The sequence below is a fragment of the Elgaria multicarinata genome, chromosome 8, assembly GCF_023053635.1.
Source record: "Elgaria multicarinata webbii isolate HBS135686 ecotype San Diego chromosome 8, rElgMul1.1.pri, whole genome shotgun sequence".
Taxonomy (NCBI): Eukaryota; Metazoa; Chordata; class Lepidosauria; order Squamata; family Anguidae; genus Elgaria; species Elgaria multicarinata.
The window spans coordinates 71,614,179-71,639,197 of NC_086178.1; the positions used below are offsets into that span (position 1 = coordinate 71,614,179).

At 38.1% G+C, this 25,019-nt stretch overlaps 1 protein-coding gene across 4 annotated transcripts in view; it reads right to left on the minus strand.

Moving 5' to 3' along the window:
- ATE1 (arginyltransferase 1) overlaps positions 1–25,019 on the minus strand; it is an 86,995-nt gene that overhangs the window by 13,127 nt on the left and 48,849 nt on the right. For 3 of the 4 annotated variants that reach the window (XM_063132759.1, XM_063132757.1, XM_063132758.1), the window contains exon 11: positions 2,464–2,584. In XM_063132759.1, the coding sequence (XP_062988829.1) occupies positions 2,464–2,584 (121 nt within the window). Of the gene's footprint in view, positions 1–2,463; positions 2,585–11,204; positions 11,312–25,019 lie in introns of those variants that run through there. The other variant, XM_063132760.1, reaches the window with a different exon arrangement.

Genomic DNA, 25,019 nt, shown 5'->3' on the forward strand with positions numbered 1-25,019 from the left:
GCTCGTAGTGTTTTTTCTAAATGGACATGACGGGCTTTCCCAAGTCATGCTGTCTTTTACAGATTCAGTAATTTCTTGACAATTGAGCATGTTTTAATTATGATTGCTTTCTGAATGTTGGTATGGATGTATTTTGATAGGCCCAGTTTCTGAAGGTTTTCTGTATAGTTTCTTGATGTGATGCCGGTGACTGATGTGACTTACAGAATGTGATGATGATGATGTATTTTTACTGCTGGGGGGTTGGGGTGGGATGGGGAAGAGAGAGAGAGAGAGGGAGGGAGGGAGGATTTGGGGCAGAGAATGACCCTAGTGCCCAAGAAGTTGTCTAAACCTGCCTTAAGATTTTGCCTCCTAAAGACATTTTTGTACTCCAAAAAACCTTAGGTTAACCCTCAAGTCAGCTGATATCTCCACTGTGTGGGTCCTGCTATTTTGATTATATCTGCATGAGCAAGGTAAGACTTGAATTAGAAATAGAGGTAATTATGATTGCAGTGTACACCAGTTATACTAGAGTGATTTCATTACTCTCAATTCTGAAAAACTATTTCCCCTCCTTTACTGGTTGCTTGGTTTTTAGAATTCTTTAGCTGGCTGTTTAAATTACGTTTTTTTAAACACTGAGAATGGAAAACTGATTGTACAGTTTAAATCCATTACAGGAAAAGAATGTTCATCAGTTGCAGCTATAATGAAACACACACACCACCGCACCATTCTGGAGGGATGGCTTATGGGGTAGCCTGAAGAACTCATCTTAAAAGTATCACTTCTAATGAGGAAAGATGAAGAAGACCAAAAAAAATTTAAATAAAATAAATTCAAGCCAATAGAATAAGTAGCTCCTCTATCCAACCCACCTCTGCTAATGTGATGAAAAAAGTCATTATTTTTGAAACATTTTCTTGCTGTAAAAAATTTAAGACAAGCTAGAGAGTTGTAGTGGTATTTCACAGGTATAAATGAGAGAAAAATAAAATTCTATCCTCTTATCTGCTCAACTCTGGTGAATACTTCATAAACTGAGAGGTCTATCATGATAAATTATGAACTATTGCAGTATGATACCTACAGGCCTTGTTATGGATAACCATTTCATGTGAAACAGAACATACCATTGTCTGTCTAACCCGGTGTTTATACTCACTGTATTTTAATTAAAGGACTTATTTTACTGACAACTGTAAGGAGGTGTTCTGCAGGAAACTGGCCCTGGAATGGAGCATTGCTTCCTTAAAGCCAGCAGCAACACAAACCTCAAATGACTACAGCTCACAGCAGGGCTTCAGCATGTAGCTATGTTTTAATTTCCTTAAACCACAGGATACAAGACTGAATTCAGATTGTGTCTGGGCTGATGTATTCAGTATGGATGGAAATGCAGATTTTTATAGTTTATCATTTCAACTACGTATACTTATGAGATTTCATTTCTTTAGGCTACTGTTGCCTCTTTCCAAGATTATAGAGCTGCCATCTTGGGCACTAGCTTACTCATTCTGGCAGTGTTCTCTAGACCATTTATTAAAAGCAGCACAATTTATTTCTTTTTGATAAGCAAGGGCAAGTTTCAACAATTTCTTACTTTCAACCCATTCATTCCTTTTTCAAATTATGATGCCTTTTACACTTCCTATAATGTCCCCTCAAGTTCTATAATACTGTGCTGCCATTATTTTCATTTAAGAATAGATTCAGATTTTACAAGTCAACCAAAGTAATACACCTCATGAACACTGGTGCTACTCAAGATAAATTTCATGATATACAGTTCTTTGATTGACTCTGGAAGCTCAGCAAATTCATATTTTTATGGAGAAATTCTTCAGGGTCAAACAAGCATCTTATCGTTTGCATGAGGAACCATTTACTTTCACACCAAAATAATCTAGAAATCAGTACTGTCAGTACTGTGTTTACACACAGAAATTAATGTTTTGTCCAAAGAACAGTGGCTAGAATGATCTCAAATTTAAAAACAAAACCTTATATGGTACAAGTATGGCTTTTTCATATGGCATTGCTATTGTTTGATATTTTAAGATTGTGGCTTGGTTCATATAGTCCTCAGGGATAGATGCTGAAATAGTGCAGTGGCAGAGTGGTACAGGCTTCTTCTCCTGCATCCACACAGAAACTCCCAAGGTGCCCACCCCTCCACAGCAATGCCACATTGTGAAGATGATTGGTTGTATGATTTGGGAGATAAAAATTACTCCAAAGTCCATTTGCATGGAGGGATCAGTTCATATGGGAGATTATCTGTGTGCATGTGTGGAGGAGGGGGGAAGGGAGGGGCTATCACCACTTTAACACTGGTCTCTGGTGAATCTATGAACTGGACATTGAGTCTGTAGGATGAGTTAGAAATAGATTGGGTACTTAAACACTATTTGTAATGAAACAGACTCCACCTACATCATACTAGAAGGAGCCAACAAATGAAAGTTATATACCTACCTGCTTTTAAATCCTGATTGAAGCGAGAATATTTTGAATGCTCAAGAGAAGGCAGGCACTGCTCAATGGGTACCCAAGCATATGTCTCTGGACAGAGCAGCTCAGAAGGTCTATACTGGCCCTAGAAAAAGTGGAGAAAGAAATAGCATGCCAATTGTTAAAAATCAAAACCAAACAACTCCAAATGTTTTTTGCTCTACATCAACAGGATTAGAAAATCCTAAACAAAATAATCCAGCCACACACGATGGCAGACACACAATTTCTCTGAAATATACATATGACTTTTCTGTTGGTGTCTCTCTTCCCCCTCCTTAAAAAAAAGCTTTATAGTTTTATCACTAATTTCCTTGATCACTGATATTTTCCTATTTTGCTGAATTGGTACAAGCATTCACACACACACTGCACAGCTTTTTCTCTTAAGCAAATAGCTCAAAAATCTTTCAAACAGAACAGCCTTACTTGCTGTTAAATTTAATGCAATTGAGAAGAAACAAACATATCATTTTATTTCACCTGGCTTAATCATAAAAGCGAAGTTTTGAGCTGAAAGGAGTTAAGAATAGAAATAAAAGTTTTTTCTAAAAACTTAGAAATGTTGAGAGATGCTAGGACACTTACATCTCAAGAAAATAGCCATCAAGTACATAATACTGTTTAATGTTAGGGTGAAACTCTACTTCCTGATCACATTTAGAGGATTATTTGCAGAGTCAATGAAACTGGTACCCCCACTGATATATGAACATTGTTCCCCAAAGTAAAACTTAATCTCTTCTTCAAGCTTCTTGACATACTAAAACTTTGCTATATGAGATTACCTCCACATACAAATACACTGTTTAGCACAAAGGCTGCAAGATTGTTTCAGGTCATAGGTTCACCACACACAACTCATCACTTTTAGTGTTAAGTACCCAAATCATGATTCTCTGTACAAGAAAATGTGAAATAGCCCTTATTTTTTACTACATTCAGGTCAGCCACCCAAATCCAGAGAAGACAATTTGACTGCGGAACATATTTCTATATGATGTCCTGTTCATCTGTCCAGTGAAAGGTTGCTTTTTGAAGAAAAACTGGCCACAGCTAACAATGGCAAAAATACATGCATTACTGCACATGCAGCCCTGTACTTCATACTCATAAGAACATAAGATCGATCCTAGATCTGACCTAAGGTCCATCTAGTCCAGCATTTTGTTTATACAGTGGCCAACCAGTTTCCCACAGAAAACCTACAAATAGGACATGAGTGCAATACCATGTTCCCCAGCAACTGTTGTACATAGGCTTACCGCCTCTGATACTAGAGGTAGTAAATAGCCATCACGACTAGTAGCGATTGATAGCCTTATCCTCCACGAATTTGACTAACCCCTCTTTAAAGCCAACCAAATTGATGGCCATCACAACATCTTGTGGTAGTGAATTCTATGTGAAGAAGTACTTCCTTTTATCTGTCATGAAGCTCCCATCAATATGTTTCATGAGATGACCCGGGTTCTAGTACTATGAGAGAGGGAGAACCACTTTCTCCACACCATGCATTATTTGTACACCTCTATCATGTCTCATGTTGCTCATCTTTTTTCTAAACTCAACAATAGATGTTCTAACCTTTCCTTATAGGGGAGTTGTCCAGCTCTTTGATCATTTTAGTTGCCCTTTTCTGTACTTTTTCCAGCTCTACAATGTCCTTTTTTAGGTGTGGTGACCACAACTGTACAGCGTATTCTAAGTGTGGTCACCACTTATATTCTAAGGGGAGTATGATCTTGGTAGTTTTATTTTCGATTCCTTTCCTTATTATGCCTAACACCTGGATTAAGACAGGTACATTTAATAACAAAAATCTGTATTAAGGACAAATCTAGTTTATTTTCTATCAGTTTTCATTTAACTTTCGCTACATCAAGCTTTATATTTTCACACAAATGTAAATACATATTAAACAATAATCTAACATATGTATTTGAGTCATCAGCATGTACATGAAAAAAACCCTTCTTCTATTACCATACACAGAATGTCTTACATACTAATCTTTGACAGTTCATTATTTCATCAAACAGAATACTCAGGGATAAATTAATCTTCTTTCTTTGACTGTTTATATCTATGTTCACCGCTCTGAAAACTGTGTTAGATAATTGAGTGGTACATAAATATTGTAAATAAATAAATAAAATATTATTACTCTTTTATCCCATCACCAACATTCCATTTTGTATATTGCATACAAATTTGTTTTAAGCTGGATTCAAGTCACCAATGGTGAATTTACATATTGGCTGTGTCTGCTAACAGCACTACTATGAGTTATGAGGATGAGTTACAACAAACACTCATCTCTCTCTAAATGGTCATGAGGAATTTGGAAACTTTTGTTTCTGTTTCTGATTAATGTTGTCTACTATGACGTCCAAAACCAGACGATCTGTGATGGCTTGTTGAAACCAGCCAACTTCATGAGTTGGACATTGCAATGGATTTGGATGTCCCAATGAACTGCAGTTGTCAAAGACAAAAGCAAAATCTTTCAATCTTCTTCTCATGGGCATAATAGAGGGGTGGGGGGGACTTACTATGGCTCCACCTCATAATGCTAAAGGAGCATTCCACAGAAACAGGGACAAAACACATGAAATTTCAAAATGAAAAATTAGTTAATATTTTGTATTGTATTAGTTATATATAATGGAAAGAGGGTATTTTGATGATGAAATATATATTTTTTGCTATTATTATTGCACAACCTGGTTTTCGAAATGGCTACCATTGTCAAGATCAGTCACATGCTAAATGAGGTTACATCTGATTAAGTGTTAGCATTGTATTGTACAGTGAATTAAGTGTTGTTTTCATTCTGATAGCAAAGGTAAGGTCCTAAAGTAGCGGCCTACATGTTAAAATATTAGAAACTGTGTGTTTATTAGCAGATATATAGCTAATTATGCATATAGTTTTGCTGTCCCATACGTGACATGAAAAAGTGCACTTTTTAGGTTATATATGTTATTTGTAGCATTTAAAATGTAGTAAAGCAGATTTAAAACAAAGATAATGTTGTCCACAATGAAATACTTTCTTAATGTTAATTTTGTATTTTAAACAGTTTATACGTCCCTTTATTTATTGTCCCATACGTGACACTTATTATGCAGATAATGCACAATGAATGTGTCAACTGAAAATACAAAGAGCACCAGTGCTGAAAGAATGAAGAAAATGAGACTAAAGAAGAAGATAGAGGATCCAGAATTTCAAAAAAAAAAGGAGAATGAATGGTTAAAAGAACCGAGAAGAAAGAAAAATATGTCTATGAGTAGCAGAGAGAAGTTGCAGAGAAAGAAGTATGAAAGAGTTCAAAAGAGGTTGCAGAGAGCACGCAAGAAAAAAACCTAAATACATATGAAAAATGTTCCAGTGGAAAAAATATTCCATTTCCTGAATTGCCAGCAAAGCATGTCACATGGAAGCAGTGGGAAAAGGATGCTGATGGAAGACTAGTGTTAAGCATGAAAGATGGTTGTGCTGGTGAATTACACAAAGATATTGTTTCAAATTATGAAAACTTTCTGGGTCATGTTCACATAAAAAGAATAAAAGCAAATGCTTTCTTAAGTGATCAAAAACTGGAAAATGTAAGAGTGCTGCAAATTGATTTTGCTATGTCTTATAGCTGTGAGTATCGGAACGAGATTCAGAGTGCCCTTTGGTCTCGAGCAAGTGTAACACTTTTCACTGCAGCTGTCTTATTAAATGGATCTTGTAGAACCTTCCTCTTGTGCTCAGATATAACACAGAAGGACAAACACACTGTGTATGTAATGCTGATGAAACTCTATGAGATAATGAGTGAAGAAACTGGTGTTACTCAGGACATCATTTGGAGCGATGGACCTGCATCCGAGTTCAAGAACAAATACATGGTGCACGTGCTGAAGCTTCTAGCAAAAAAATACCAAAGAAAGTTCAGTTGGAAATATTTTGCCACCTCACATGACAAACGAATATTTGATGGTGTGGGAGGCAATGTGAAAAGGCTTGTACGACAAAAGACCATGAGCCAAGGCAATGTCAGTGTCGTACAGAATGCAGTGGAGTTTGCACAGTTAGCAAATGAACTTGCTCCCTCAACATGCACTCTGTACATTTCACAGAGTGAAATACATTCCCAAGTAGAGAAAGACAAGCCTTGGGAAGGAACTATCACTGTGCCTGGGATAGCATCATATCATATTGTGCAGGCTAAACCAAACAGTCTAATTTCTTTCAAACACCATGACCTGGAGAGTGAAGAATCTGTTCCTGTTACTAGGCTTACTTCAAATGTGAAACTCAATATAGGTGCTTGGTGCTTCTTTAGTTATAATAAGGTGACCTACCCAGGCAGTGTTATGGAAGTCTGTGGCATGGATGGAGTTAAAGTGAGTGTAATGGTTCCGGCCAACAAACATCATTATAAGTGGCCCACACTCCTGATTGTATTACATACTCCTTTAAGGACCCACCAACTGTGGCTTTGAACTCTCGTCACTGCACCATGTATAAATTTTCAGAATTATTCTAATGTAAAGGAACTTTTCAAATATCAATGCTTAAATGCTCTAACTACATTATTTGTTGATGCTAGTGTCTTAAATCAATTAATAATTCATATTTAGTAGTCCTAAGTGAGTTTTTTTATATTGTAGTGCAGACAGTGTCCCATACGTGACAGCGAATGTCCCATACGTGACATCAAAAAAACATTTTTTTGACTGAGCTAAAATGAAAAAAATTAGTCTAACATAGATATAAATTTGAGGTGATATCTCAGGAATTGTCAGAAAAAAGTTGAATTAGTTTCAAGTTCACAGTTCACAGAAATATTTAATTGAAGATAACCATGTGCACGAAGATGGAAATTCTTGTGTCCCATACATGAAACAGTATTAATAGTATCTAAGATAATTGTTTCTTCCTGAATTTAAAGTTACTAACCCTGTTTTGCTAGTAATGACCATTGTATTCATATGCTACAAAATAAATTGTTTCACTTTAAACATTAGTAGTATATGCAAAAGATTCTTTGTCCTGAACTTGAGTATAAATGTCCCATACGTGACAATGGAATGCTCCTAAAACATGGTCTACCCATCCATACTTTCTTCATTTTATGAGAGCCTAAAGAAGAACTCCCTGCTCAGGGGGCCTGTTCATATGTCACAACAGCCCACCATGGGTTATATGAGGATTGCCTTACCCTCAAACAGCCCCTGCATTCACACAACATGACAAGCGACAGCAAGTCAGATGCCTCTGGGTGTCTTGCAAAAATGGTGTTCATGGGCACTCAGCATGACACAACAGCCCACCTTGGTAAATTAGCCATGGTGAGTTGCTGTGTTGTGTGAACCAGGGTCTAGTTTCACAACAACTTCAGGTATGTGATTACTGTCAGAAAAATCCTACTTATGTTAGAGTCCCACCCCGTTTTCCCAACTTAAGGAGATCACTGTGATGCACAAAAATCTCAGTCCTGTACTTGGCTGTAGGAGGACCTCTACATGTGTTAAGTCCTAACATGGCCCGGGTTTCCCCCATAATGAAAAGAAGAATGAAAACAGAACATCATAGTTCCAAATACTACTTCCAAACAGTAACACAACTACATGCTTATTTGGCACAATGTGACTCCCACTATTCATGGAATATGCCACCATAAAGTAGCTCCCTCCTAAAGAGTTCTCTTAAGTATCCTAAGTATTTGCACAACTATTTCTTGTTTCAGCATTTCATCAGTATGAGAGGAAAAAGTAGGAAAGTCTATCTGAAGGCCAGAATACATTCTGGATGGAAACCCTGGAAGGATCTGTAGTTTGGATTGCACAGTACCCAATGTGTACACAAACCACAAACACTAACCATGACACTAGTCCATTGTAGATTTGTACGGGAGTTATATTATAGCCAAGGCCAGATAAGTGGCCATTTCTTCTCTCACTTGTTTCCATTTCTTCTCCTCCTGCCAAAAAGAAATTCAAGCAATCTCACTTGTCACTAGTTCACTCTTACAAAAAATACACTGAAAGAAAAATCGATACATATGACATTCATTCAGACCAATGTAAAGCATGGCTGGATTTTTAATTGGAAACTTCTGGAGGAATGTTTGACAGTTCTGCCTTAAGGTTCTCTAATTGAAGTATTCTCACTCTGCCTTGCTTTGAGTTCCACTTTCTGTGCTAAAACCAATCAAAAGTATCTCTGGACTTCTGTTCCAAGGCAAGGCCAAAGGTTTTAATGAAAGATTTACTTTTTAAATATTTTGGAAAATCTAAGGGATTTGGTGAGTATTTGAGATGAAGGTGCATCAGCAGAGTTTGTTTTCACAAACTAAGCCCAGTATGAAAAGTAAAAGCTCCAAGGAAAGATAATAGTTTCAAAAAAACAAAGAAGGTCAAGTACCAGTAGCATAGAACAAACAGAAAAGGTTAAACACACATTTAATTCTTTTATCAGGTAAAGCATACATCTGTGTTCTATTTTTCCACAATAAACCCATTGATCTTTTATTAAAAGTGAATTAAGGCAGCCTTCATCTCGGTTTCCAGCCAGCTGCTTAAAAGAGGAGCCCTAACATTACATAAACAAAATAACCCCAAATTATCTACAGCAATGCATTAAGGCAAAGGCAGCCCTGCCATGAGAAAAAAATGAGCCAGTCTAAAAGTTTATTAAATTCAGCCTTCTTCTTGAAAGGGAATACCAACGGAATCCTATCAGTAAAGTACTACAGCAGACCCTTTGCTCCTTGATTTCATTATATAAACAGATAGGCTTTACAAGGGAGTGCTTTACAAGTAAGTTCAGCTACTCTGTTTTCACAAACTCTGTTTAGACTACACAGAGCTGAATCAGAACCCAAGAAGGCCATAGCCCCCTTCATGCATACAACATGCGGAAAGGAATCTCATGTAAAATGGTACTGGAGTGATGGCCCAGCCCCCAATGCATTCTGGAATCCTACAAGATCGGGGTTCATGATGTGGGGAAAGTTCACATGTGTAGGTTGTCTGTTGTAAAGGTCAACATCTAATACATTGATATTGAAGGTTGGGGCCAGCAGTGCATTGCAACCTCAGGGGCAGGATAGCCACATGGTCCTACAGCCTCATTGTATGTACGATATGCCTCTTCATGTGTGAGTGAAGGGGACCAAAAAGCTAAGCATTTCCTCCACCGAACTGCCCCTTTCCCATCCCCCACCCATTAATATTCCAGAATTTACTTTTGCCGAGAATTCTGCCAGACCTAACTTGTGCCTGAAAGATTGTAAAACGTCCATTATTTTTGTTCTGGTAATATTGTTTAGGATATTTCCATTGTTACAAAATGTCAATCAGAAGTAAAATACTTATTTCTGAGCAGTCATGATGTGGGAAACTTAGCTTTATATTTTTCCAATAATGTGCCTCATTAGCCTATAGAAGGACCTCTGTGTATTAGTTATTGTAAGACAACACAGCTACAGTACTAATTTATTTATTTTTATTTTAAAATTGTGATTTGGTAGTTCCATCATACACACAGCTGCAGTTGTACACACTCCATTTCAAATGGCTACGCCTCACAAGACCAGCTAATTTAATTCACCCCAATTCCTCAGAAGAATCACAAAAGATATAACAAGTTTTCATATTTATTTATTTATTTATTACATTTTTATACCCCCCAATAGCCGAAGCTCTCTGGGCGGTTCACAAAATATTCTTTGATATGAGATGTTACTGGCCGGCAACACATTCTCAAGAGCATATTGTGGAACCCATATATTTGGAATAATTTGAATTTCCTTCCCATGGAGAATGTAGCCTTTGTAATAAAATTAAAGAACGTGAAAATGAAAACAACAACCCCTCCCATTCTGTTAATAATATTGGTCATGTTAACCAAGCAGGAGCACCACTAGGCTTGCATGCATACTCTTCCCTCACCCCCCAAGGTTCATGTGCTCCTCCCCATTCCCATCTCTGGCCACCATTTTCTGTGGTTTAGCATAATGTCTGAGCTGAGGTAATCAATTATTGTTAACCATTGAAAAGAGGAGGGAATGTATGGACGTGAGGACAACAGATGGGGAGGAGCATGGAACCCTCTAGTATACTCGTGATAGACAAACTAGGCCACCTCTTCCTCTTCAGGTCATTCTGCAAGCTCCTGCTTCACAAACATTTAATATTTTAAGTGGCAAGTTTTCTTTCAAACAATAATTTGAGCTGTCAGGTTTCTCCCAGTACAGAGTTTATACTGGGAGGGGGGAGGGGGGGAGATTAAAAGTGGCAGAGAAAACATTTAGCACATTTCCCCCTTATGCCTCTCCTTGACTAAATTTTATTTCACACCTCCAATACTCCACATAGTGAATAAAAGGGCTTAGATTGTACTTGTGGTAAATTGCCTGCTGTGATCTGTTGGGAGTCTGCATCCATGCAGCTGTAACAATGATCTAACTTTGTAATAGCAAATCCAAAACCTGATATACTAAGATGCAGGTATTTTTCTATACAAGTTGGAGTAATAACTGTACAAAGAACATTTTTCACCCATTAACATTCTTTAGGAACAGGGATTTCATTAAAAAAAGACAAAAAGGAAACTGCAAACATGCAGAAGGAAGGAAGGACTGATTCCCTATCGTTTTGAAGAAGATGCTATTAATTCTATTTCTGTCAAACTGACCTCTTCTTGAGAGAAATCTGATAGTGTAGAAATTCTCATTTCCTTTTCTCTGCAGCAAGAGTAGACACCACTGGACTATTCAATTTTCACTAGCTCTCCGGAGAACCCTAACAAGCTTTGCCCAAGAAAAAGAAGGGAAATCAGCTTATTATATGTGGAGCATGTTGACTTGAAAATATTGAACTGCTCACTAGAGACAAAATAACAGGCTTCCAAAAGATGCTTTAAGGTGTATTACCTATTTTAAATATAAGCATTCTTGGTTCTTGTAGGGATACACTGGCCTTTTACAAGCTTACAAAAAGTATCAATGACTGCCAGCTGAACTTTGTATAAAAACAGTTTTAACAGAAACACTGAAACAAGAGCTGGAACAGACCAGTTAATTCATTTTGTCCTGCTGGGGTAGGAAGTTCCCTACAGTAAGGGTCTCAATTTTGCGGTCTGTTCTATAGCTGTAAACATCTCAAAAGAAACTTCCTCCACAACACAAATTCTATTCTTAGCAACCATATTAGGATTTTCCACTTTCCAATTAATCAGCCAATTTGGACAGCATCTCGTATTACCGATAGTTTTTTAAAAAGTGGTGTTTTTTTTTATAAAACTCATAGTTTTGCATTCCCTCTCATAAGACTGCAAACCCATTCCCCCTCCCAGTTCTCATAATTTCACCTTTGAGTGGGGAAAGACTTCTTTTGAGGGTCCCCTCCAATGCTTCCTATGGAAACATCTATTAGACAGTCTGCAAAGAAAAGTATAAATATGCTACTACTTTGTGATCTACTGGGCTCTGAAATCAAAGAACAAATGTTGCATCATTCTAATCTAGCCCTAATTTTAAAAGGACAGTAATGTGGCTTTTAATATATACATTTATATTCCTTAAATTTTTAGACAAGCCTTATCAAAAGCTCGGGACAGTTTCTTTTTAGTCTTATCTGTATATTTACATGGCTTGTTCATCATTAATAGTAGTTGCCTATTCAAATCTTTTATCATTAAGATTTTTTAAACTGCTTTTTCATATAAAAGCCTTTAACATATATTTTTGCATGAAATCTCCAATGCCAGACATGGCTGGGGTGGGGTGGGGGAGCACTCAAACTGAATTTCTATTTTTTACATTTCTATTCCTCCCTTCATTCAAGGTATTATACATGGTCTCTCCACTGCCATGAACCATCCATTGTTTATCTTCAAAACAGCCCTTTGGTATAAGTTAGGCACAGAGAGTCAGACTGACCCAATGTTAACCATCAGCTTCATGGATGTGAGGCGATTTGAATCTGGGTCTCCCTGGTCATAGTCCAATACTAACATCACTATGGAACCATCTCAGATGTTCATCTCAGTAAGTGTATTTTAGAATCCAAAAGATGTACGTCATAACCATTCGAAGCACTGTTTATGGTAACTTTAAAAAGATCTTATAGATTTATATATTAAATGGACAACACTGTATAATTGCCCTATGACCATTATATGTCTTTTGAAGTACAACTTCCTTCAAGCAGCTAAACAGAAACCTTTATATGCTACCCATTGATGGCTTCTCATCTTTAAGTTCCATACCCTAAACCATGACCCAGCAGATTAAAAGACAGGACAATCACTCTAACAGATTAAAGATCGCTATGGGACTGACAGGGATAGCATGCAAGCTCAAGATTTTCTTTCTTGACCATCCCATGTGGCCTGTCACAAGTTGTATGATGCTGTTTTAATGGCCTGTAACATTCTTTGTTTTCTAATGTAACTATATATGTGTTAATGCTCCCAAGGCCCTGTTGTGTTCTTTCAAACTTCCTCTAATCATAAAAAATGCTTCTTTTTAACCCTCATTCAAACTAAGAGATATTAACCCAGTGTAGAGCAACAAACAAACAAACAGGTAGAGGACTTTAAGAGAAGAAAGAAAATCCGAACTATAGAAAGTTTAAGTGAGATTATTCACATTTTATGCAGCTGCATAATAAAGTGCAAAAATGTTTCTCAAAGAGCATCTGTCATGCTAAATGGTGAGCCTTTTTGAAATGTAGAGGACTTTCAAAAGGAGTTAGTCATATGGCATGAGAGTATGCTGTTCAAAATAAACTAAAATAATCCCTTGGACATGCGAAGTCTTTGGACATATCTAAAATAGATCTTGGGATCCCAGGCTTTAAGGTTGTGTTCACCATAAAATTTAGGGAAACAGATTGTGGATTCTAAGTAGTCGGTTGTCATGAAGACGCTATTTATAAATCTGATTTGGCGTCCTTGTTCTTCATTACTATTGCCTTCCAACTGTAGAAAGGTTTGTGCATTTGACTTTTTTATTAACTTATGTATGTATATATGTGTGTGTGTGTGTGTGTGTGTGTGTGTGTGTATATATATATATATATATATATATATATTAGTCAATGACAAAAAATATTAATTCTAGATCTTTTGTAATGCTGCTTGAGACACAACAGCTGTTTTCCCTCCAATTGGGTGGTTCACATGACACAGCTGGCCTATCATGACCAGCTGACATTTTGAATACGCAGCCCTCAATCAGGGTGATAGTGGGTTGCACCATGTCAAGTGAACCTGGCCAGCATGGGTTAATCACGAGTTAAACAACCGTCACATAAACCTACTACTAATTGAGGGTTATTTAACCCTCAAATAATCCACAATGGTTGGGTTCTCACAACATGGCACAACCACCAATAAGTAGTTATATACTGAAAACTGTGGCCTCATGTTGACCTGGCCATATCGTGCGAAGCAGGTAATTAACATTCTTCCTTTCCTCCTGGGATCTCAAGATGGTGTATATATGCGCCCTACATTTATCCTAACCACTGCCCTGTGAAGTAGGTTAGGTTGAGAGATTGTGACTATCTCAAGGTCATGACTAAGTGAGGATTTGAACCATTCCACAGTTTTAGTGCAACACTCTAACCACTACGCCATTCTAGCTGACTGGAAATACCTGAACTTCAAGGCTTAATAAATGCTGAGGAACAAAAAGAGTTGCTGATTCTAAGAGAGAAAGACACATTTCTCCTGACAGTTCCATGTGGGAACACTCCCAAATTATGAATAAGAGTAATGTTTCTGCCAGGTCAAGCTTAGCACTCACCCTGATCTTGCAAATTCTACTAACTAAATATCTCGTGGCAGGGCAGAAAGTATACACTTACCCTAGCCATTTAATTTTTGTTATATGCTCCATGTGGGCCTGGAATGGAACAAACTGTATGATGTATAAATAGACAAACATTTAAAGCATTTTGTTTATCATTATTCCTACAGAAATTTAAACATTCCTTATCATAATAACATTCCTCTTTCAGAAGCTGGAGCTAGTCCACAATGCATCAGCTTCGCAGTTGTTAGGAGCTTCCCCTTTTTCAATATGCAACTCTTTTGCTGAGGGAACTGCACTGGCTGCCAATTTTCTACCAGGCCAGTAAGGTTTAAGGTTTTATTACTGGTGTAGAAAGCCCTAAACAACGTGGGATGAGGATACCTGAGAGCACCTTCTCCCTTACCAACCTGCCCAGTCACTGAGGTCATCAGAGGGCATGCTCCTGGTGGTTCTACATGGACTTACGGACTGATTAGAGTCCATCAGAAGAAGAGCTTTCAGTGTAGTAGCCCCCTTTCTTTGGCATTCCCTGCCCCTGGAGGCCAGACAGGAGCCAACATCGTGTTGCTTCCGGCGCCTCTTGAAAACATTCTTATTTTAGGAAGCCTTCCTTGAATGACTAGCTGCGGTACATCAAAACTCAGTTTATCAGAACCATTTCTTTTTAAAAATATTAATAATTTTAATATGATACTTTTATTCTGCTGTTCCCTGCTCCAAAATTTTTGGATGTGAACTGGGATACAAATATTGCAAATAAATAAATAAACTAATAAAATCATAACCCTGCAGGGGGATTTATGGCTTTCTTTTACTGACTGGAAGCAGAAACCGAAAGGGTAAGATTGAGAATTATAAATCCATATTATGAATATAGTGGGACAGAATACATTCCATCTACTGTTAAATATGCTTACTTTCAGTTTAATCAATATAATTCTCTCTTATTTTGCAAAAGTTTATATAATAGGCCCAAAATATCTAAATGAAAACTTGCTGAAATCTTTCAGGATCTTTAATGGGAAGAATTATAAACAATCCATCATCATGCCATCATAAAGGTAACTACTGAATAAGTTTTCTTTTGAATTACTGAAAAAGAGTAAAAACTCTCAGAAGAGTATTTAGTGTTTCACCCCATGCTAAAACAATGGAATGAAAAGATTAGGCAATTAGTCCTTCAAGACCAATAAATATTATTTAGTCTGCAGCAGGCTTTGTACCTTGGTTCCAGACTGTTGATGACAGAAATAGAACGTTTTATGGATTCTCTATTGAGGTAAGATGTCTGAATGTTTATTCAAAGCTGAAACAATAATATTGAAGTAACTGACAGGAATAAAAAGAGCTGTTCTAAGAAACCAAATATTATAACTATGCACATAAGCGGGTTAAAAGAAACAAAATTAAGTAATCTTTTCCCAGATATTTTGTGCCTGCTACATTTAAACACTTTAGTTTGCCTTTGCATTTTCTCCTTTCTACTTAAGTCCTAGACTTGAAAAGTGGGAAAGGACAGTGGAAATGGTATTTGTGTGTGTATGTGGAGTAAGAAGGGGTGGGGATGTCATGCCCGTTATTATTATTATTATTATTATTATTATTATTATTATTATTATTATTATTTATATAGCACCATCAATGTACATGGTGCTGTACAGATTATACACAGTAAATAGCAAGACCCTGCCGCATAGGCTTACAATCTAATAAAGTTGTAGTAAACAATAAGGAGGGAAAGAGAATGCAAACAGGCACAGGGAAGTGTAAACAGGCACCGGGTAGGGTGAAACTAACAGTATAGAGTCAGAACAAACTCAATATTTAAAAGCTATAGGGAAAAGAAAAGTTTTTAGCTGAGTTTTAAAAGCTGTGATTGAGTTGGTAGTTCTCAAGTGTTCTGGAAGAGCGTTCCAGGCGTAAGGGGCAGCAGAAGAAAAAGGACGAAGCCGAGTAAGGGAAGTGGAGGTCCTTGGGCAGGCGAGAAGCATGGCATGAGGCGCTCATCAAAACACATGAATATGACTAGAATCTCCTGAAATTATATAAACAAAGAAAAACTGACAATTGCATTTAACAAAAAGATTGAGTTATCGACTGCCTCTGAAAGTTGAACTTTTCGCAACATTTTATTTGAATATGTCTCACCTTAATATGGCCTGATAATACAAGGAGGATTCTTGGAGAGGTGAGGCCTTATTTATTTATTACATTTTTATACCGCCCAATAGCCGAAGCTCTCTGGGCGGTTCACAAAAATTACCACACATGTACTGGACCCTTTCCCTTCCTGGCTTATAGAAGCAGCTGGGGGTGGTTGAATGCCTCTTTATGGCAAGGTGTAATTCCATTTTGTCTAAAGGAACCGGTGGTGAGACATCTGTTTAACCCCTCCCTGCCCCCAATCCACTGTACTGAATCATTTACAGCTAGTATTATTATTATTATTATTATTATTATTTATTTATTTATTTATTTATTTATATAGCACCATCAATGTACATGGTGCTGTACAGAGTAAAACAGTAAATAGCAAGACTCTGCCGCATAGGCTTACAATCTAATAAAATCATAGTAAAACAATAAGGAGGGGAAGAGAATGCAAACAGGCACAGGGTAGGGTAAGCAGGCACAGGGTAGGGTAAAACTAACAGTATAAAGTCTGCACAACATCAAGTTTTAAAAGCTTTAGGTATGTGCTGGCATCTCAGTTCCAGGGGTTTCTGGATCTTTTGGATCCTGCATTGGTTCCTGTCCTATGGGAAGATCCTTAGTTCAGTAAAGTAGAAGACATGATAGGTATTACTTTGTTTTTGCTTACAGCAATCTCCCAAAATGTTTCTCTATTGTCTTAAAGGGTTTCTCTGATGGCTTTGGGTTGCTCTGTTTTCTGCTGATACTGGTACACCTTTCCTAGCCCTTTCCCCCCTTCCTTTTTGTTAATAAACTTTACATCTTTTTTAAAGTTTGTTTGTATTTTATTCCTCTTAAGCCTCACTGCTAAATTCAGAGCCTTGTGCTTTGGTCTTGCTGGGGCTTAGAATTTTAGGTTTGAGGCCCGAAAAAGAGGGTGTTAGTTTGAACCCTTACTTCGGTGCCCCAAGACAGACCTGAGTAGTCTGCGTATTCCTGGCCCAGGCTGGGTTTGGACGTTAAGGGGTGGTGGACGTCTAGCAGGTAATTTGTTTGCCCGCTGCCTACACTGCAGGAAGTTGGGGGCAACCACTCTTAACCCCCTCCTCAAAGCCCAATATGACTTGGGACCAGGATACCCCAAAGACGCATCCTATATGAGACTGCCCAGATTTTAAGATCTGGTAGGAGGCCCTTCTCACTGTCCGGCTACCACACATTTGGTGGTGACACAAGAGAGGGTCTTCTTGGTTGCTTCTCTCAGGCTCTGGGACTCTTTCTGGGAGAGGATAGGTTGGGGAACTCTGTGCTATCTCTCTTTGCCAGTAAGCAAAGATATTCTTTATTTAAGCAGGACTTTGGTATGTAATCTTGTCTGTTGCTAAAATGGGTTCTATTGGATTGGGCATTTTACTAGGGGTGTGCACGAACCCCCCTGCTCAGCTTCTCTTCCAGATCCGCGATTTGCAGATCGGGTCGCTTCGCTCCGCCCCTGCTCCGCCTATGTCCGCTCCGCTCCGCTGCGGAGATCCGGATCGGAGCTCCGTTTCCCCCCCCCCCATAGGCTTGCATTAAGCTAAAAAAGTATACAACTTTTTTTCTGTTAAAGTTAGAAACCTCAAGTTTGGCACCATGACACCTCATGGATGTATACACACGCACGCCAAGACTCAAGGCAGTCCCATCATCCCCTGATTTTGGGGGAATTTATGAAAATCGGGCACCCCATTCACACCCCTTTTGATAGCTCCGTCAATTTGCACATCAGAAACCTCAAACTTGGCACCATGATAGCTTATCCAGGGATACACATGCACGCCAAGACTCAAGGCAGTCCCATCATCCCCTGATTTTGGGGGAATTTATGAAAATCGGGCACCCCATTCACACCCCTTTCGATAGCTCCATCAATTTGCAGGTTAGAAACCTCAAACTCGGCACCATGATAGTTTATCCAGGGATACACATGCACGCCAAGACTCAAGGCAGTCCCATCATCCCCTGATTTTTGGGGAATTTATGAAAATCAGGCACCCCATTTGCAGACGTGGACTGTTCTCTGACATTTGGACAGATAAAAAAAAGGGAAGTGGGCACACTCACAGATGCCATCTAGACCCACAATCATGCCAAGGTACAAGGCAATCCCATCATCCCCTGATTTTTGGCGGAGCTTAAACCTGCAGACAGCTCAATGGGGCCATTTCAAAGGAAATCCCAAGATGCCATAATTGGGGAGTAGAGATCAAGCTAAATATGAATCTTCTTCCACACTTGAAAAATGGATTTGGAACTTCCAAAAGTCTAATTGAGCGCAGGAAAGACTTCTCCCCTGAGTCAAAGCCAGACACAAACCATCCCTGCGAGGCGGGCAGGGGAGGAGGGAGGGAAGGCAGGCAGGCAGCAGACATTTCTGGGGGCATAAGGAAGTGAGCCAAGGAAGGATAAGCCAGTAATGCATATAAAATGGAATAAATAAATAAATAAACAAAGGAGGGGTGGAATTAAAAGCAGCAGTGTTGCTGAATAAACAACAAGAAGAACTTTTTTTAAAAAGGCTATATCTGTCTTTTACCAGTAAGAGGGGGGGTGGACGTGCCCAAAGGGGGAAGCATCTGCCAATTTGACTGGTCCTGTCTAGGTACAAGTCTTTAAGAAGCAAACGCTCACTTCAACTCATGATAGGCATTGCTCCACTGGGTTACTCTTTGGAGGGCTCTGATGGCCCTCCAAGTACAGGAGAGTGAGGGCATGTCCACATGCCCTAGGGGAGCTCATCCCCTTGCACCACATCTATTCAGTTGTTCCCCAAAGTTAGGGTGGGTAGCAGTGCTGTGTTTTTTCTATCTCTTATTATTGTCTTAGTATATGATTTCAGGTTGTGTTTGTGCATTTGGTGGGGCTACTGTTTTAAAAAACACTGGGAAAAGTCCGTTCAGACTAAGGAAGAGAAGTTCCCAGAATCCCAAGTTACCCGTTTTGCCTATCCCCTCCTCCAACTTTGGGATCATGTGATCATGACCGGGAGTTGACTCTGCCCCTCAGCAATCGAAAAGGTAATTTTTCCCGCCTTTACCCTACTTTTTAAAAAATTCTAGTAAGCGAACTGCACCATGCAGAGAGCTGAGAGTCGGCTCAAAATGACCCCCAGCCATGACTCTCTGAGCACAAGAAGTTTCAGAAAGATAGCTTCAAAAAAAACACAGTTATCCCCTTTTCTTTTCCGCAATGCAATCCTATGGGTGAAAAGTTTCAAAATAGCGATCGGATCGGTCCGCGGAAAGAGGATCGCTCAGAAAATGGGCACTTCTCTTCGCCTTGCTTCTAGGGGTCCGCAGTCCGCTTCTACTCCACCTCTGGGCAAGGCGGAGCAAGCCAATTCGCTTCTGATTCTCCGGTTCTAATCAGAGCGGAGCACATGCCTACATTTTACCTTATAGAATGCCATTAATGACACTTGGACTTCGTGATTTATCTATTGGCCCAATACAGAAATGGCACCCACAGATAAGTCACATTTTACCTGAATCCCATAAAGCAGGTTTTAATTTTCCTCATGGAACATATTCAAAAACAAACTTCCATTCATCATTTGGTCCTACTGCAGATTGGAGCAAATATACAGAAATGTATGAATATCAGGAAAGAACTGGATTCCCACAGTATGTTTTCTCTTAAAGTAAAGAGCAATGAGGCAAAAGAAGTTCAGAAATGCTTAAAATAGTTAGAACTGCATGTATTTAATAAGCATGAACAAAGGTTTTCCAACTATAATTTTACATGACACTTTAACTGACTAATGATAGTTAGGTCAGTTAAAATTTAAAATATCCCCGTTTCCAAAATTTCTCTTCACATGGATGAATTCTATATGGTTCACTAAAAAGATAGCAGAATTCTACGTATAGATATAATAAAAATAGAGTATGAATTGTTTGCCAAAGGCAGTTCCCCCCACCGCCCTCCTCCTTTCTAGGTTTGAAGTAACTAACTATTGATGGCTAAATTTACCAAGCTTACACATTGTTTTAACTGATTTAATTGGTTTTACTGCTTTTAAGTTCTATACTGGTTTTAGCTTGATTAATGGTTTAAGTTGGTTTTAGCTGTGTATATTTATTGTTTTGTTGTATAATTTTATCTGTACGCCGCCCTTAGATCCTGGTGATAGAGTGAGATACAAATGTTTTTAATAATAAATAAATATTTTTCCAAAACATTGCAAGGAAAAAAATTGTGGATCCATTGCAAGCCTATCAGAGTTCAACCCTACTCAAATGTGTTATGAACAAATTCCCTATTGTACTTTGCCATGACAGATATTGCTAGCTTAGATTGTATACATTTTAAAGCTGTTTCACTCCAGACTACAGTTTTCCTCAAGATAAACACTGCATTTTTAGCTTAATTAAGACTAAAGTATCCCAATGGCTAGTAAATCAAGATGTCACTGTTTTCTCTTAGTTAAACAGTTAGGGCATATGGTCCAATTTAAATTGCCAAAACAGATTAAATACAAAACGCAGCCAGAGAGCTGTAATTACCCTGTTCTCCTATGTGTTATCGATGGCCTCACTGAACTTCTCAAAGATGTCATGGTAAACCAACTGCTTGTATCTGAAACAGAACGCTAATGAATATATACTAAAAATTTAACTGTTGTGAAGAATTCGGAATAGAATTAACAAGTAGCAAACTGATCTGCTTCTTCCACTTGTTGTGTTAAGAGCTACTTTAGAAGTTGGCCCACAGAAATTATGTTTATGCAAATGGTGTTGATTTCACCTACTTTAAATATTAAAAATACATGTTGTAACAAATTATGCTGGTCTTTTCTAAGCTTCCCTTTATCTCAGGCATAGCTTAGGCACTAATATTGAATTGTCAGTAATAGCCAATCAGTGCAACCAATCTTGGCCACCTGGCTAGCCATCTCCAGAGTGGAAGAATATTCAGATAGACCTTCTAGGAGTAGCTGAAACATGGCCAAGAGTAGAGATGTAAAATATTTGGAAATTTTGAGGCCATGTTGCCGGGGGGTGGGGGTGAGCACGTGTTTTCCCCCCAGTTTTTCAGGGGGAAAAGAATTTTTTTAAAAAATTGACAATTAAGCAATACTTATTTTTTTAGCACACTTTACACATCTAAAGTGACTTTGTTGCTTTAAGGCAGCCTTCCTCAACGTGGCACCCTCCAGATATTTTGGATTTCAACTCTCATCAGCCTCAGGCAGCATGGTCAATGGTCAAGAATGCTGGGCGCTGTAGTCCAAAAACATTCAGAAGGAGCCAGATTAGAGAGAGCTGCTATAGGAACATAAAGCAGCCTTTCTGTTCCTTAAGTTATTTTATGTATAACTTAGTTTGCTCATAAAATTATCACTGCATTTTAAAACTTTCAAAAGTAAACTGAATTTGTAAAATTGCAATTATTGTCTGAATAGGTCAGAATGTCAGCCTCAGAAACATAGGACTCTGTGGAACAAAACCCAAGCTATCAAGAATGCACATTTACTATCAGTAATGTACAATGGTGACTCTACCCACAGAATAGAAACAGAATAAATGTCTATAAGTAAAATATACTTTAGATCAATAATTTTAATATGGAATGAAAGAAATATGTTGGGAATAAGTGATCTTATTACATAATTCTTAGAAATACTTTGGTGGGAAGTAAAAGCTGAATAATAATATATATATTTTGTCTTAAATTCTAAAACAAAATATTTCATAATTCAAAGCTGTTCCATTCTTTCAATTTTTTGGAAAAAACACAAAAACAGTCCTAAAAAAAACTTTTTCTCCTCAAATCTTTCTGTTTTTTTCCCAGACCTTCAAATATCTAGCCAAGAAGTTGGCAAAACCAATTTTAATGATAGCAGGATGCTGATGTTGTTTTGGAATGGTTACTAAATATATGTTTTCTTTCTCACCCACATAATACATGCTTCATTTTAAGCCTAAGAGAGAAATTGCAAGCTTGCTAGTGGCGAAGTCCTGTTATTAAAAGTGGATGTATGATTCAGGGATCGATGGCAAGTGATGTATACTATTGGACCAACTGTACTTCCATGTCTCCTTGATATTGTTCCACTGTTTCTTTCCCCACCCCACCCCATCGATTCTCTACATATATTTGCCACCATACCCACTACCATTTTTCCATATTATTGCTGTTTCCAATAAGAAAAATGGTGTCCTCTTGGACTTAGTGTTACCTTTTTTAACCTGTGGTACAGATTCTAGCTGAGCTTCTATTATTGTGGTTCTGAGTAACCTCCAAGCATTCTGAAGGGATTTAACCATCTTGATTTACTCTTTCACCAGTTCCCTTATTTTAGAGAAGCTTCCTCTCTTGAAGTCAAATGTGACTATGTTGGACTTCTTTGGACTTCCCTTGTTGGAACATCCTTGGGTCCTAGTTGGCAGTCTAGCAGAAAAGTCTAGCATGTTCCAAACTAACTGTTATTTTCAGACAGTCTTCAAATGCATCCACACATAGTACACATGACTACACATGACAGTAGGTACCCTGGAGTTTATCAGCACACAGATAACTGTGGCAAAACTATGGGAGCTGAACAGCTATTTCTAAAAACGGATTATTGAATCCAGGCTATATGTCCTCTCTTTGTTTTAGAAGCCTAAGCAATTATGCAACTAACTTCTCGGGCTTACAAAACAGGGATGGCAGTTTGCCAGTCTCTCCAATATTACAAGGCATGCCATAAGAAAAATACTCTATGAAAAGCTTTTTGGCTTTCACCATCAAAATTGTTTGGGAAACCGCAAACACACAAAAATGCTTAATAAAAACTGGTTCTTTTGTTTGGCACTTTGTTTAGTACAGCATCTCAAAACTCTATTAGACCCTAGACACTATTATTGGAAACATGGCACCATCCTAGAACCTACTTGATTCCATGCAATCTTGGACTAGAATATGGTACATCTAGGAGCCACCATAATTACTACTGACATGTTCCTTTCAGAACACATTGCATTTGTCTGAATCAGTTCAAGAGTTACTCTAAAATATTATGAAATAAATCCTACAACAGCTTCCAAACAGATTTTATGAGAAACTGCAGCATGGAGGTAAAAAGCATCCTGGATTTATTCTAATCCCTTCTATGGGATTTATTCTGAGAGGTAATAAGTGTTTAAAGATAAAAGTTGTTTAGTAATCATTGTGAATGATGGCTGGGGGGCGGGCAACTATCATCTGGCATATTTTACCCATCTAAATGAAATCTGCTTTTAACTAGAGTCTACAGACAACTGAAAACCTGATTTGTTGCAGTAAGTCTTAAGGGTGTAAGGATAGTGCAAATATAGATATTGTTTAAGAAAATATCAACATTTCCAGAGATGTTCAATAGATGAATAACTATATTATGAAAAGTGGGGAAATACTTGAGTTTCACAATACATAATATAGTGCATCCTAGCTCTACTTCAAACATAGTGGGTACAAGACTGCTGAGCAACTGTAAAAAAAAAAACTCTTCAGATTTCAGAGATACAAGGGTATGGCCAATTCATTCAGTTCTCAGTGCAACATCGGGACTGTGATATCTCCTACACTTTCTTGAAAAGAAGAGTATAAACTATAATGGGGGATGGCACAAGAAAGTTGATGCTCCATGGAAGATACATCATATTTACTTTAAATGATATGCTTCTAAAGAACACACACACACCCGGATGCTTTGGTAATGTAAATCATGGCACTCACAAGCCATTATATTAGCTGCCCTCTAGTATCGATATAATTCATGACAATCTTCTTTGTGTTCTGCTGTGATTAGCGAGTGTATAACTGCACTAGGGCATGAATTAGACATGATAAAACTCTCCCTAGCGTCTCATTCAAGAACAGTTTGTCTCAAGCTTGTTATGGGAATCTGGAATTAATCTTTCTGGCAGCTCTCTCTGACAGCAGTAGTCAAATTACCCCTAATAACTCAGGGGCTATTAACCCCTTTCCCTTCTCCCTCAATTGACCTGAAATTCAAACCTTTAAGCACACACAGGTTTTAAAAAATGGAAGGGTGGAAGGTTAATGTACTATTTCTACTGTTTATGTGTTAGATTATTAACAAATTAGCATTATACATTTTATATAAATGCATTCAATGCACTGCCTTAATGACAAAGCATGCAAAAGTTTCTATCCAGCCTGACTTAAATATGTACTGTTTGCATACAAAGCAATGAGCACATTTACATTTCCCAAAGCTAGTAAAGAGTTACATGCATACGTTGAAATGTCCCTATGGAAAGCAGACAATTTATTGCCTACAATCATGCTTTGCAGCCATTCCAATGTTTTGCAAACCTTACTGCCTGAAACTCAGGAATCTCTCAAGCTTTGATCCAGGGTACATCAACCATAAAAGGTCATCTTAGAAAAATCTGGATGGAACTAACACTTTGGTTTACGTTACAGAAAGTGAGCAAGGCCTGCCATTCCAAGTGAGAGGAACCATGCTGTGGAGTGTAACCATGGCTTTAGGGAAGAAAATGGAAAGTATTCTAGATGCCTCTAGGGACTGCCC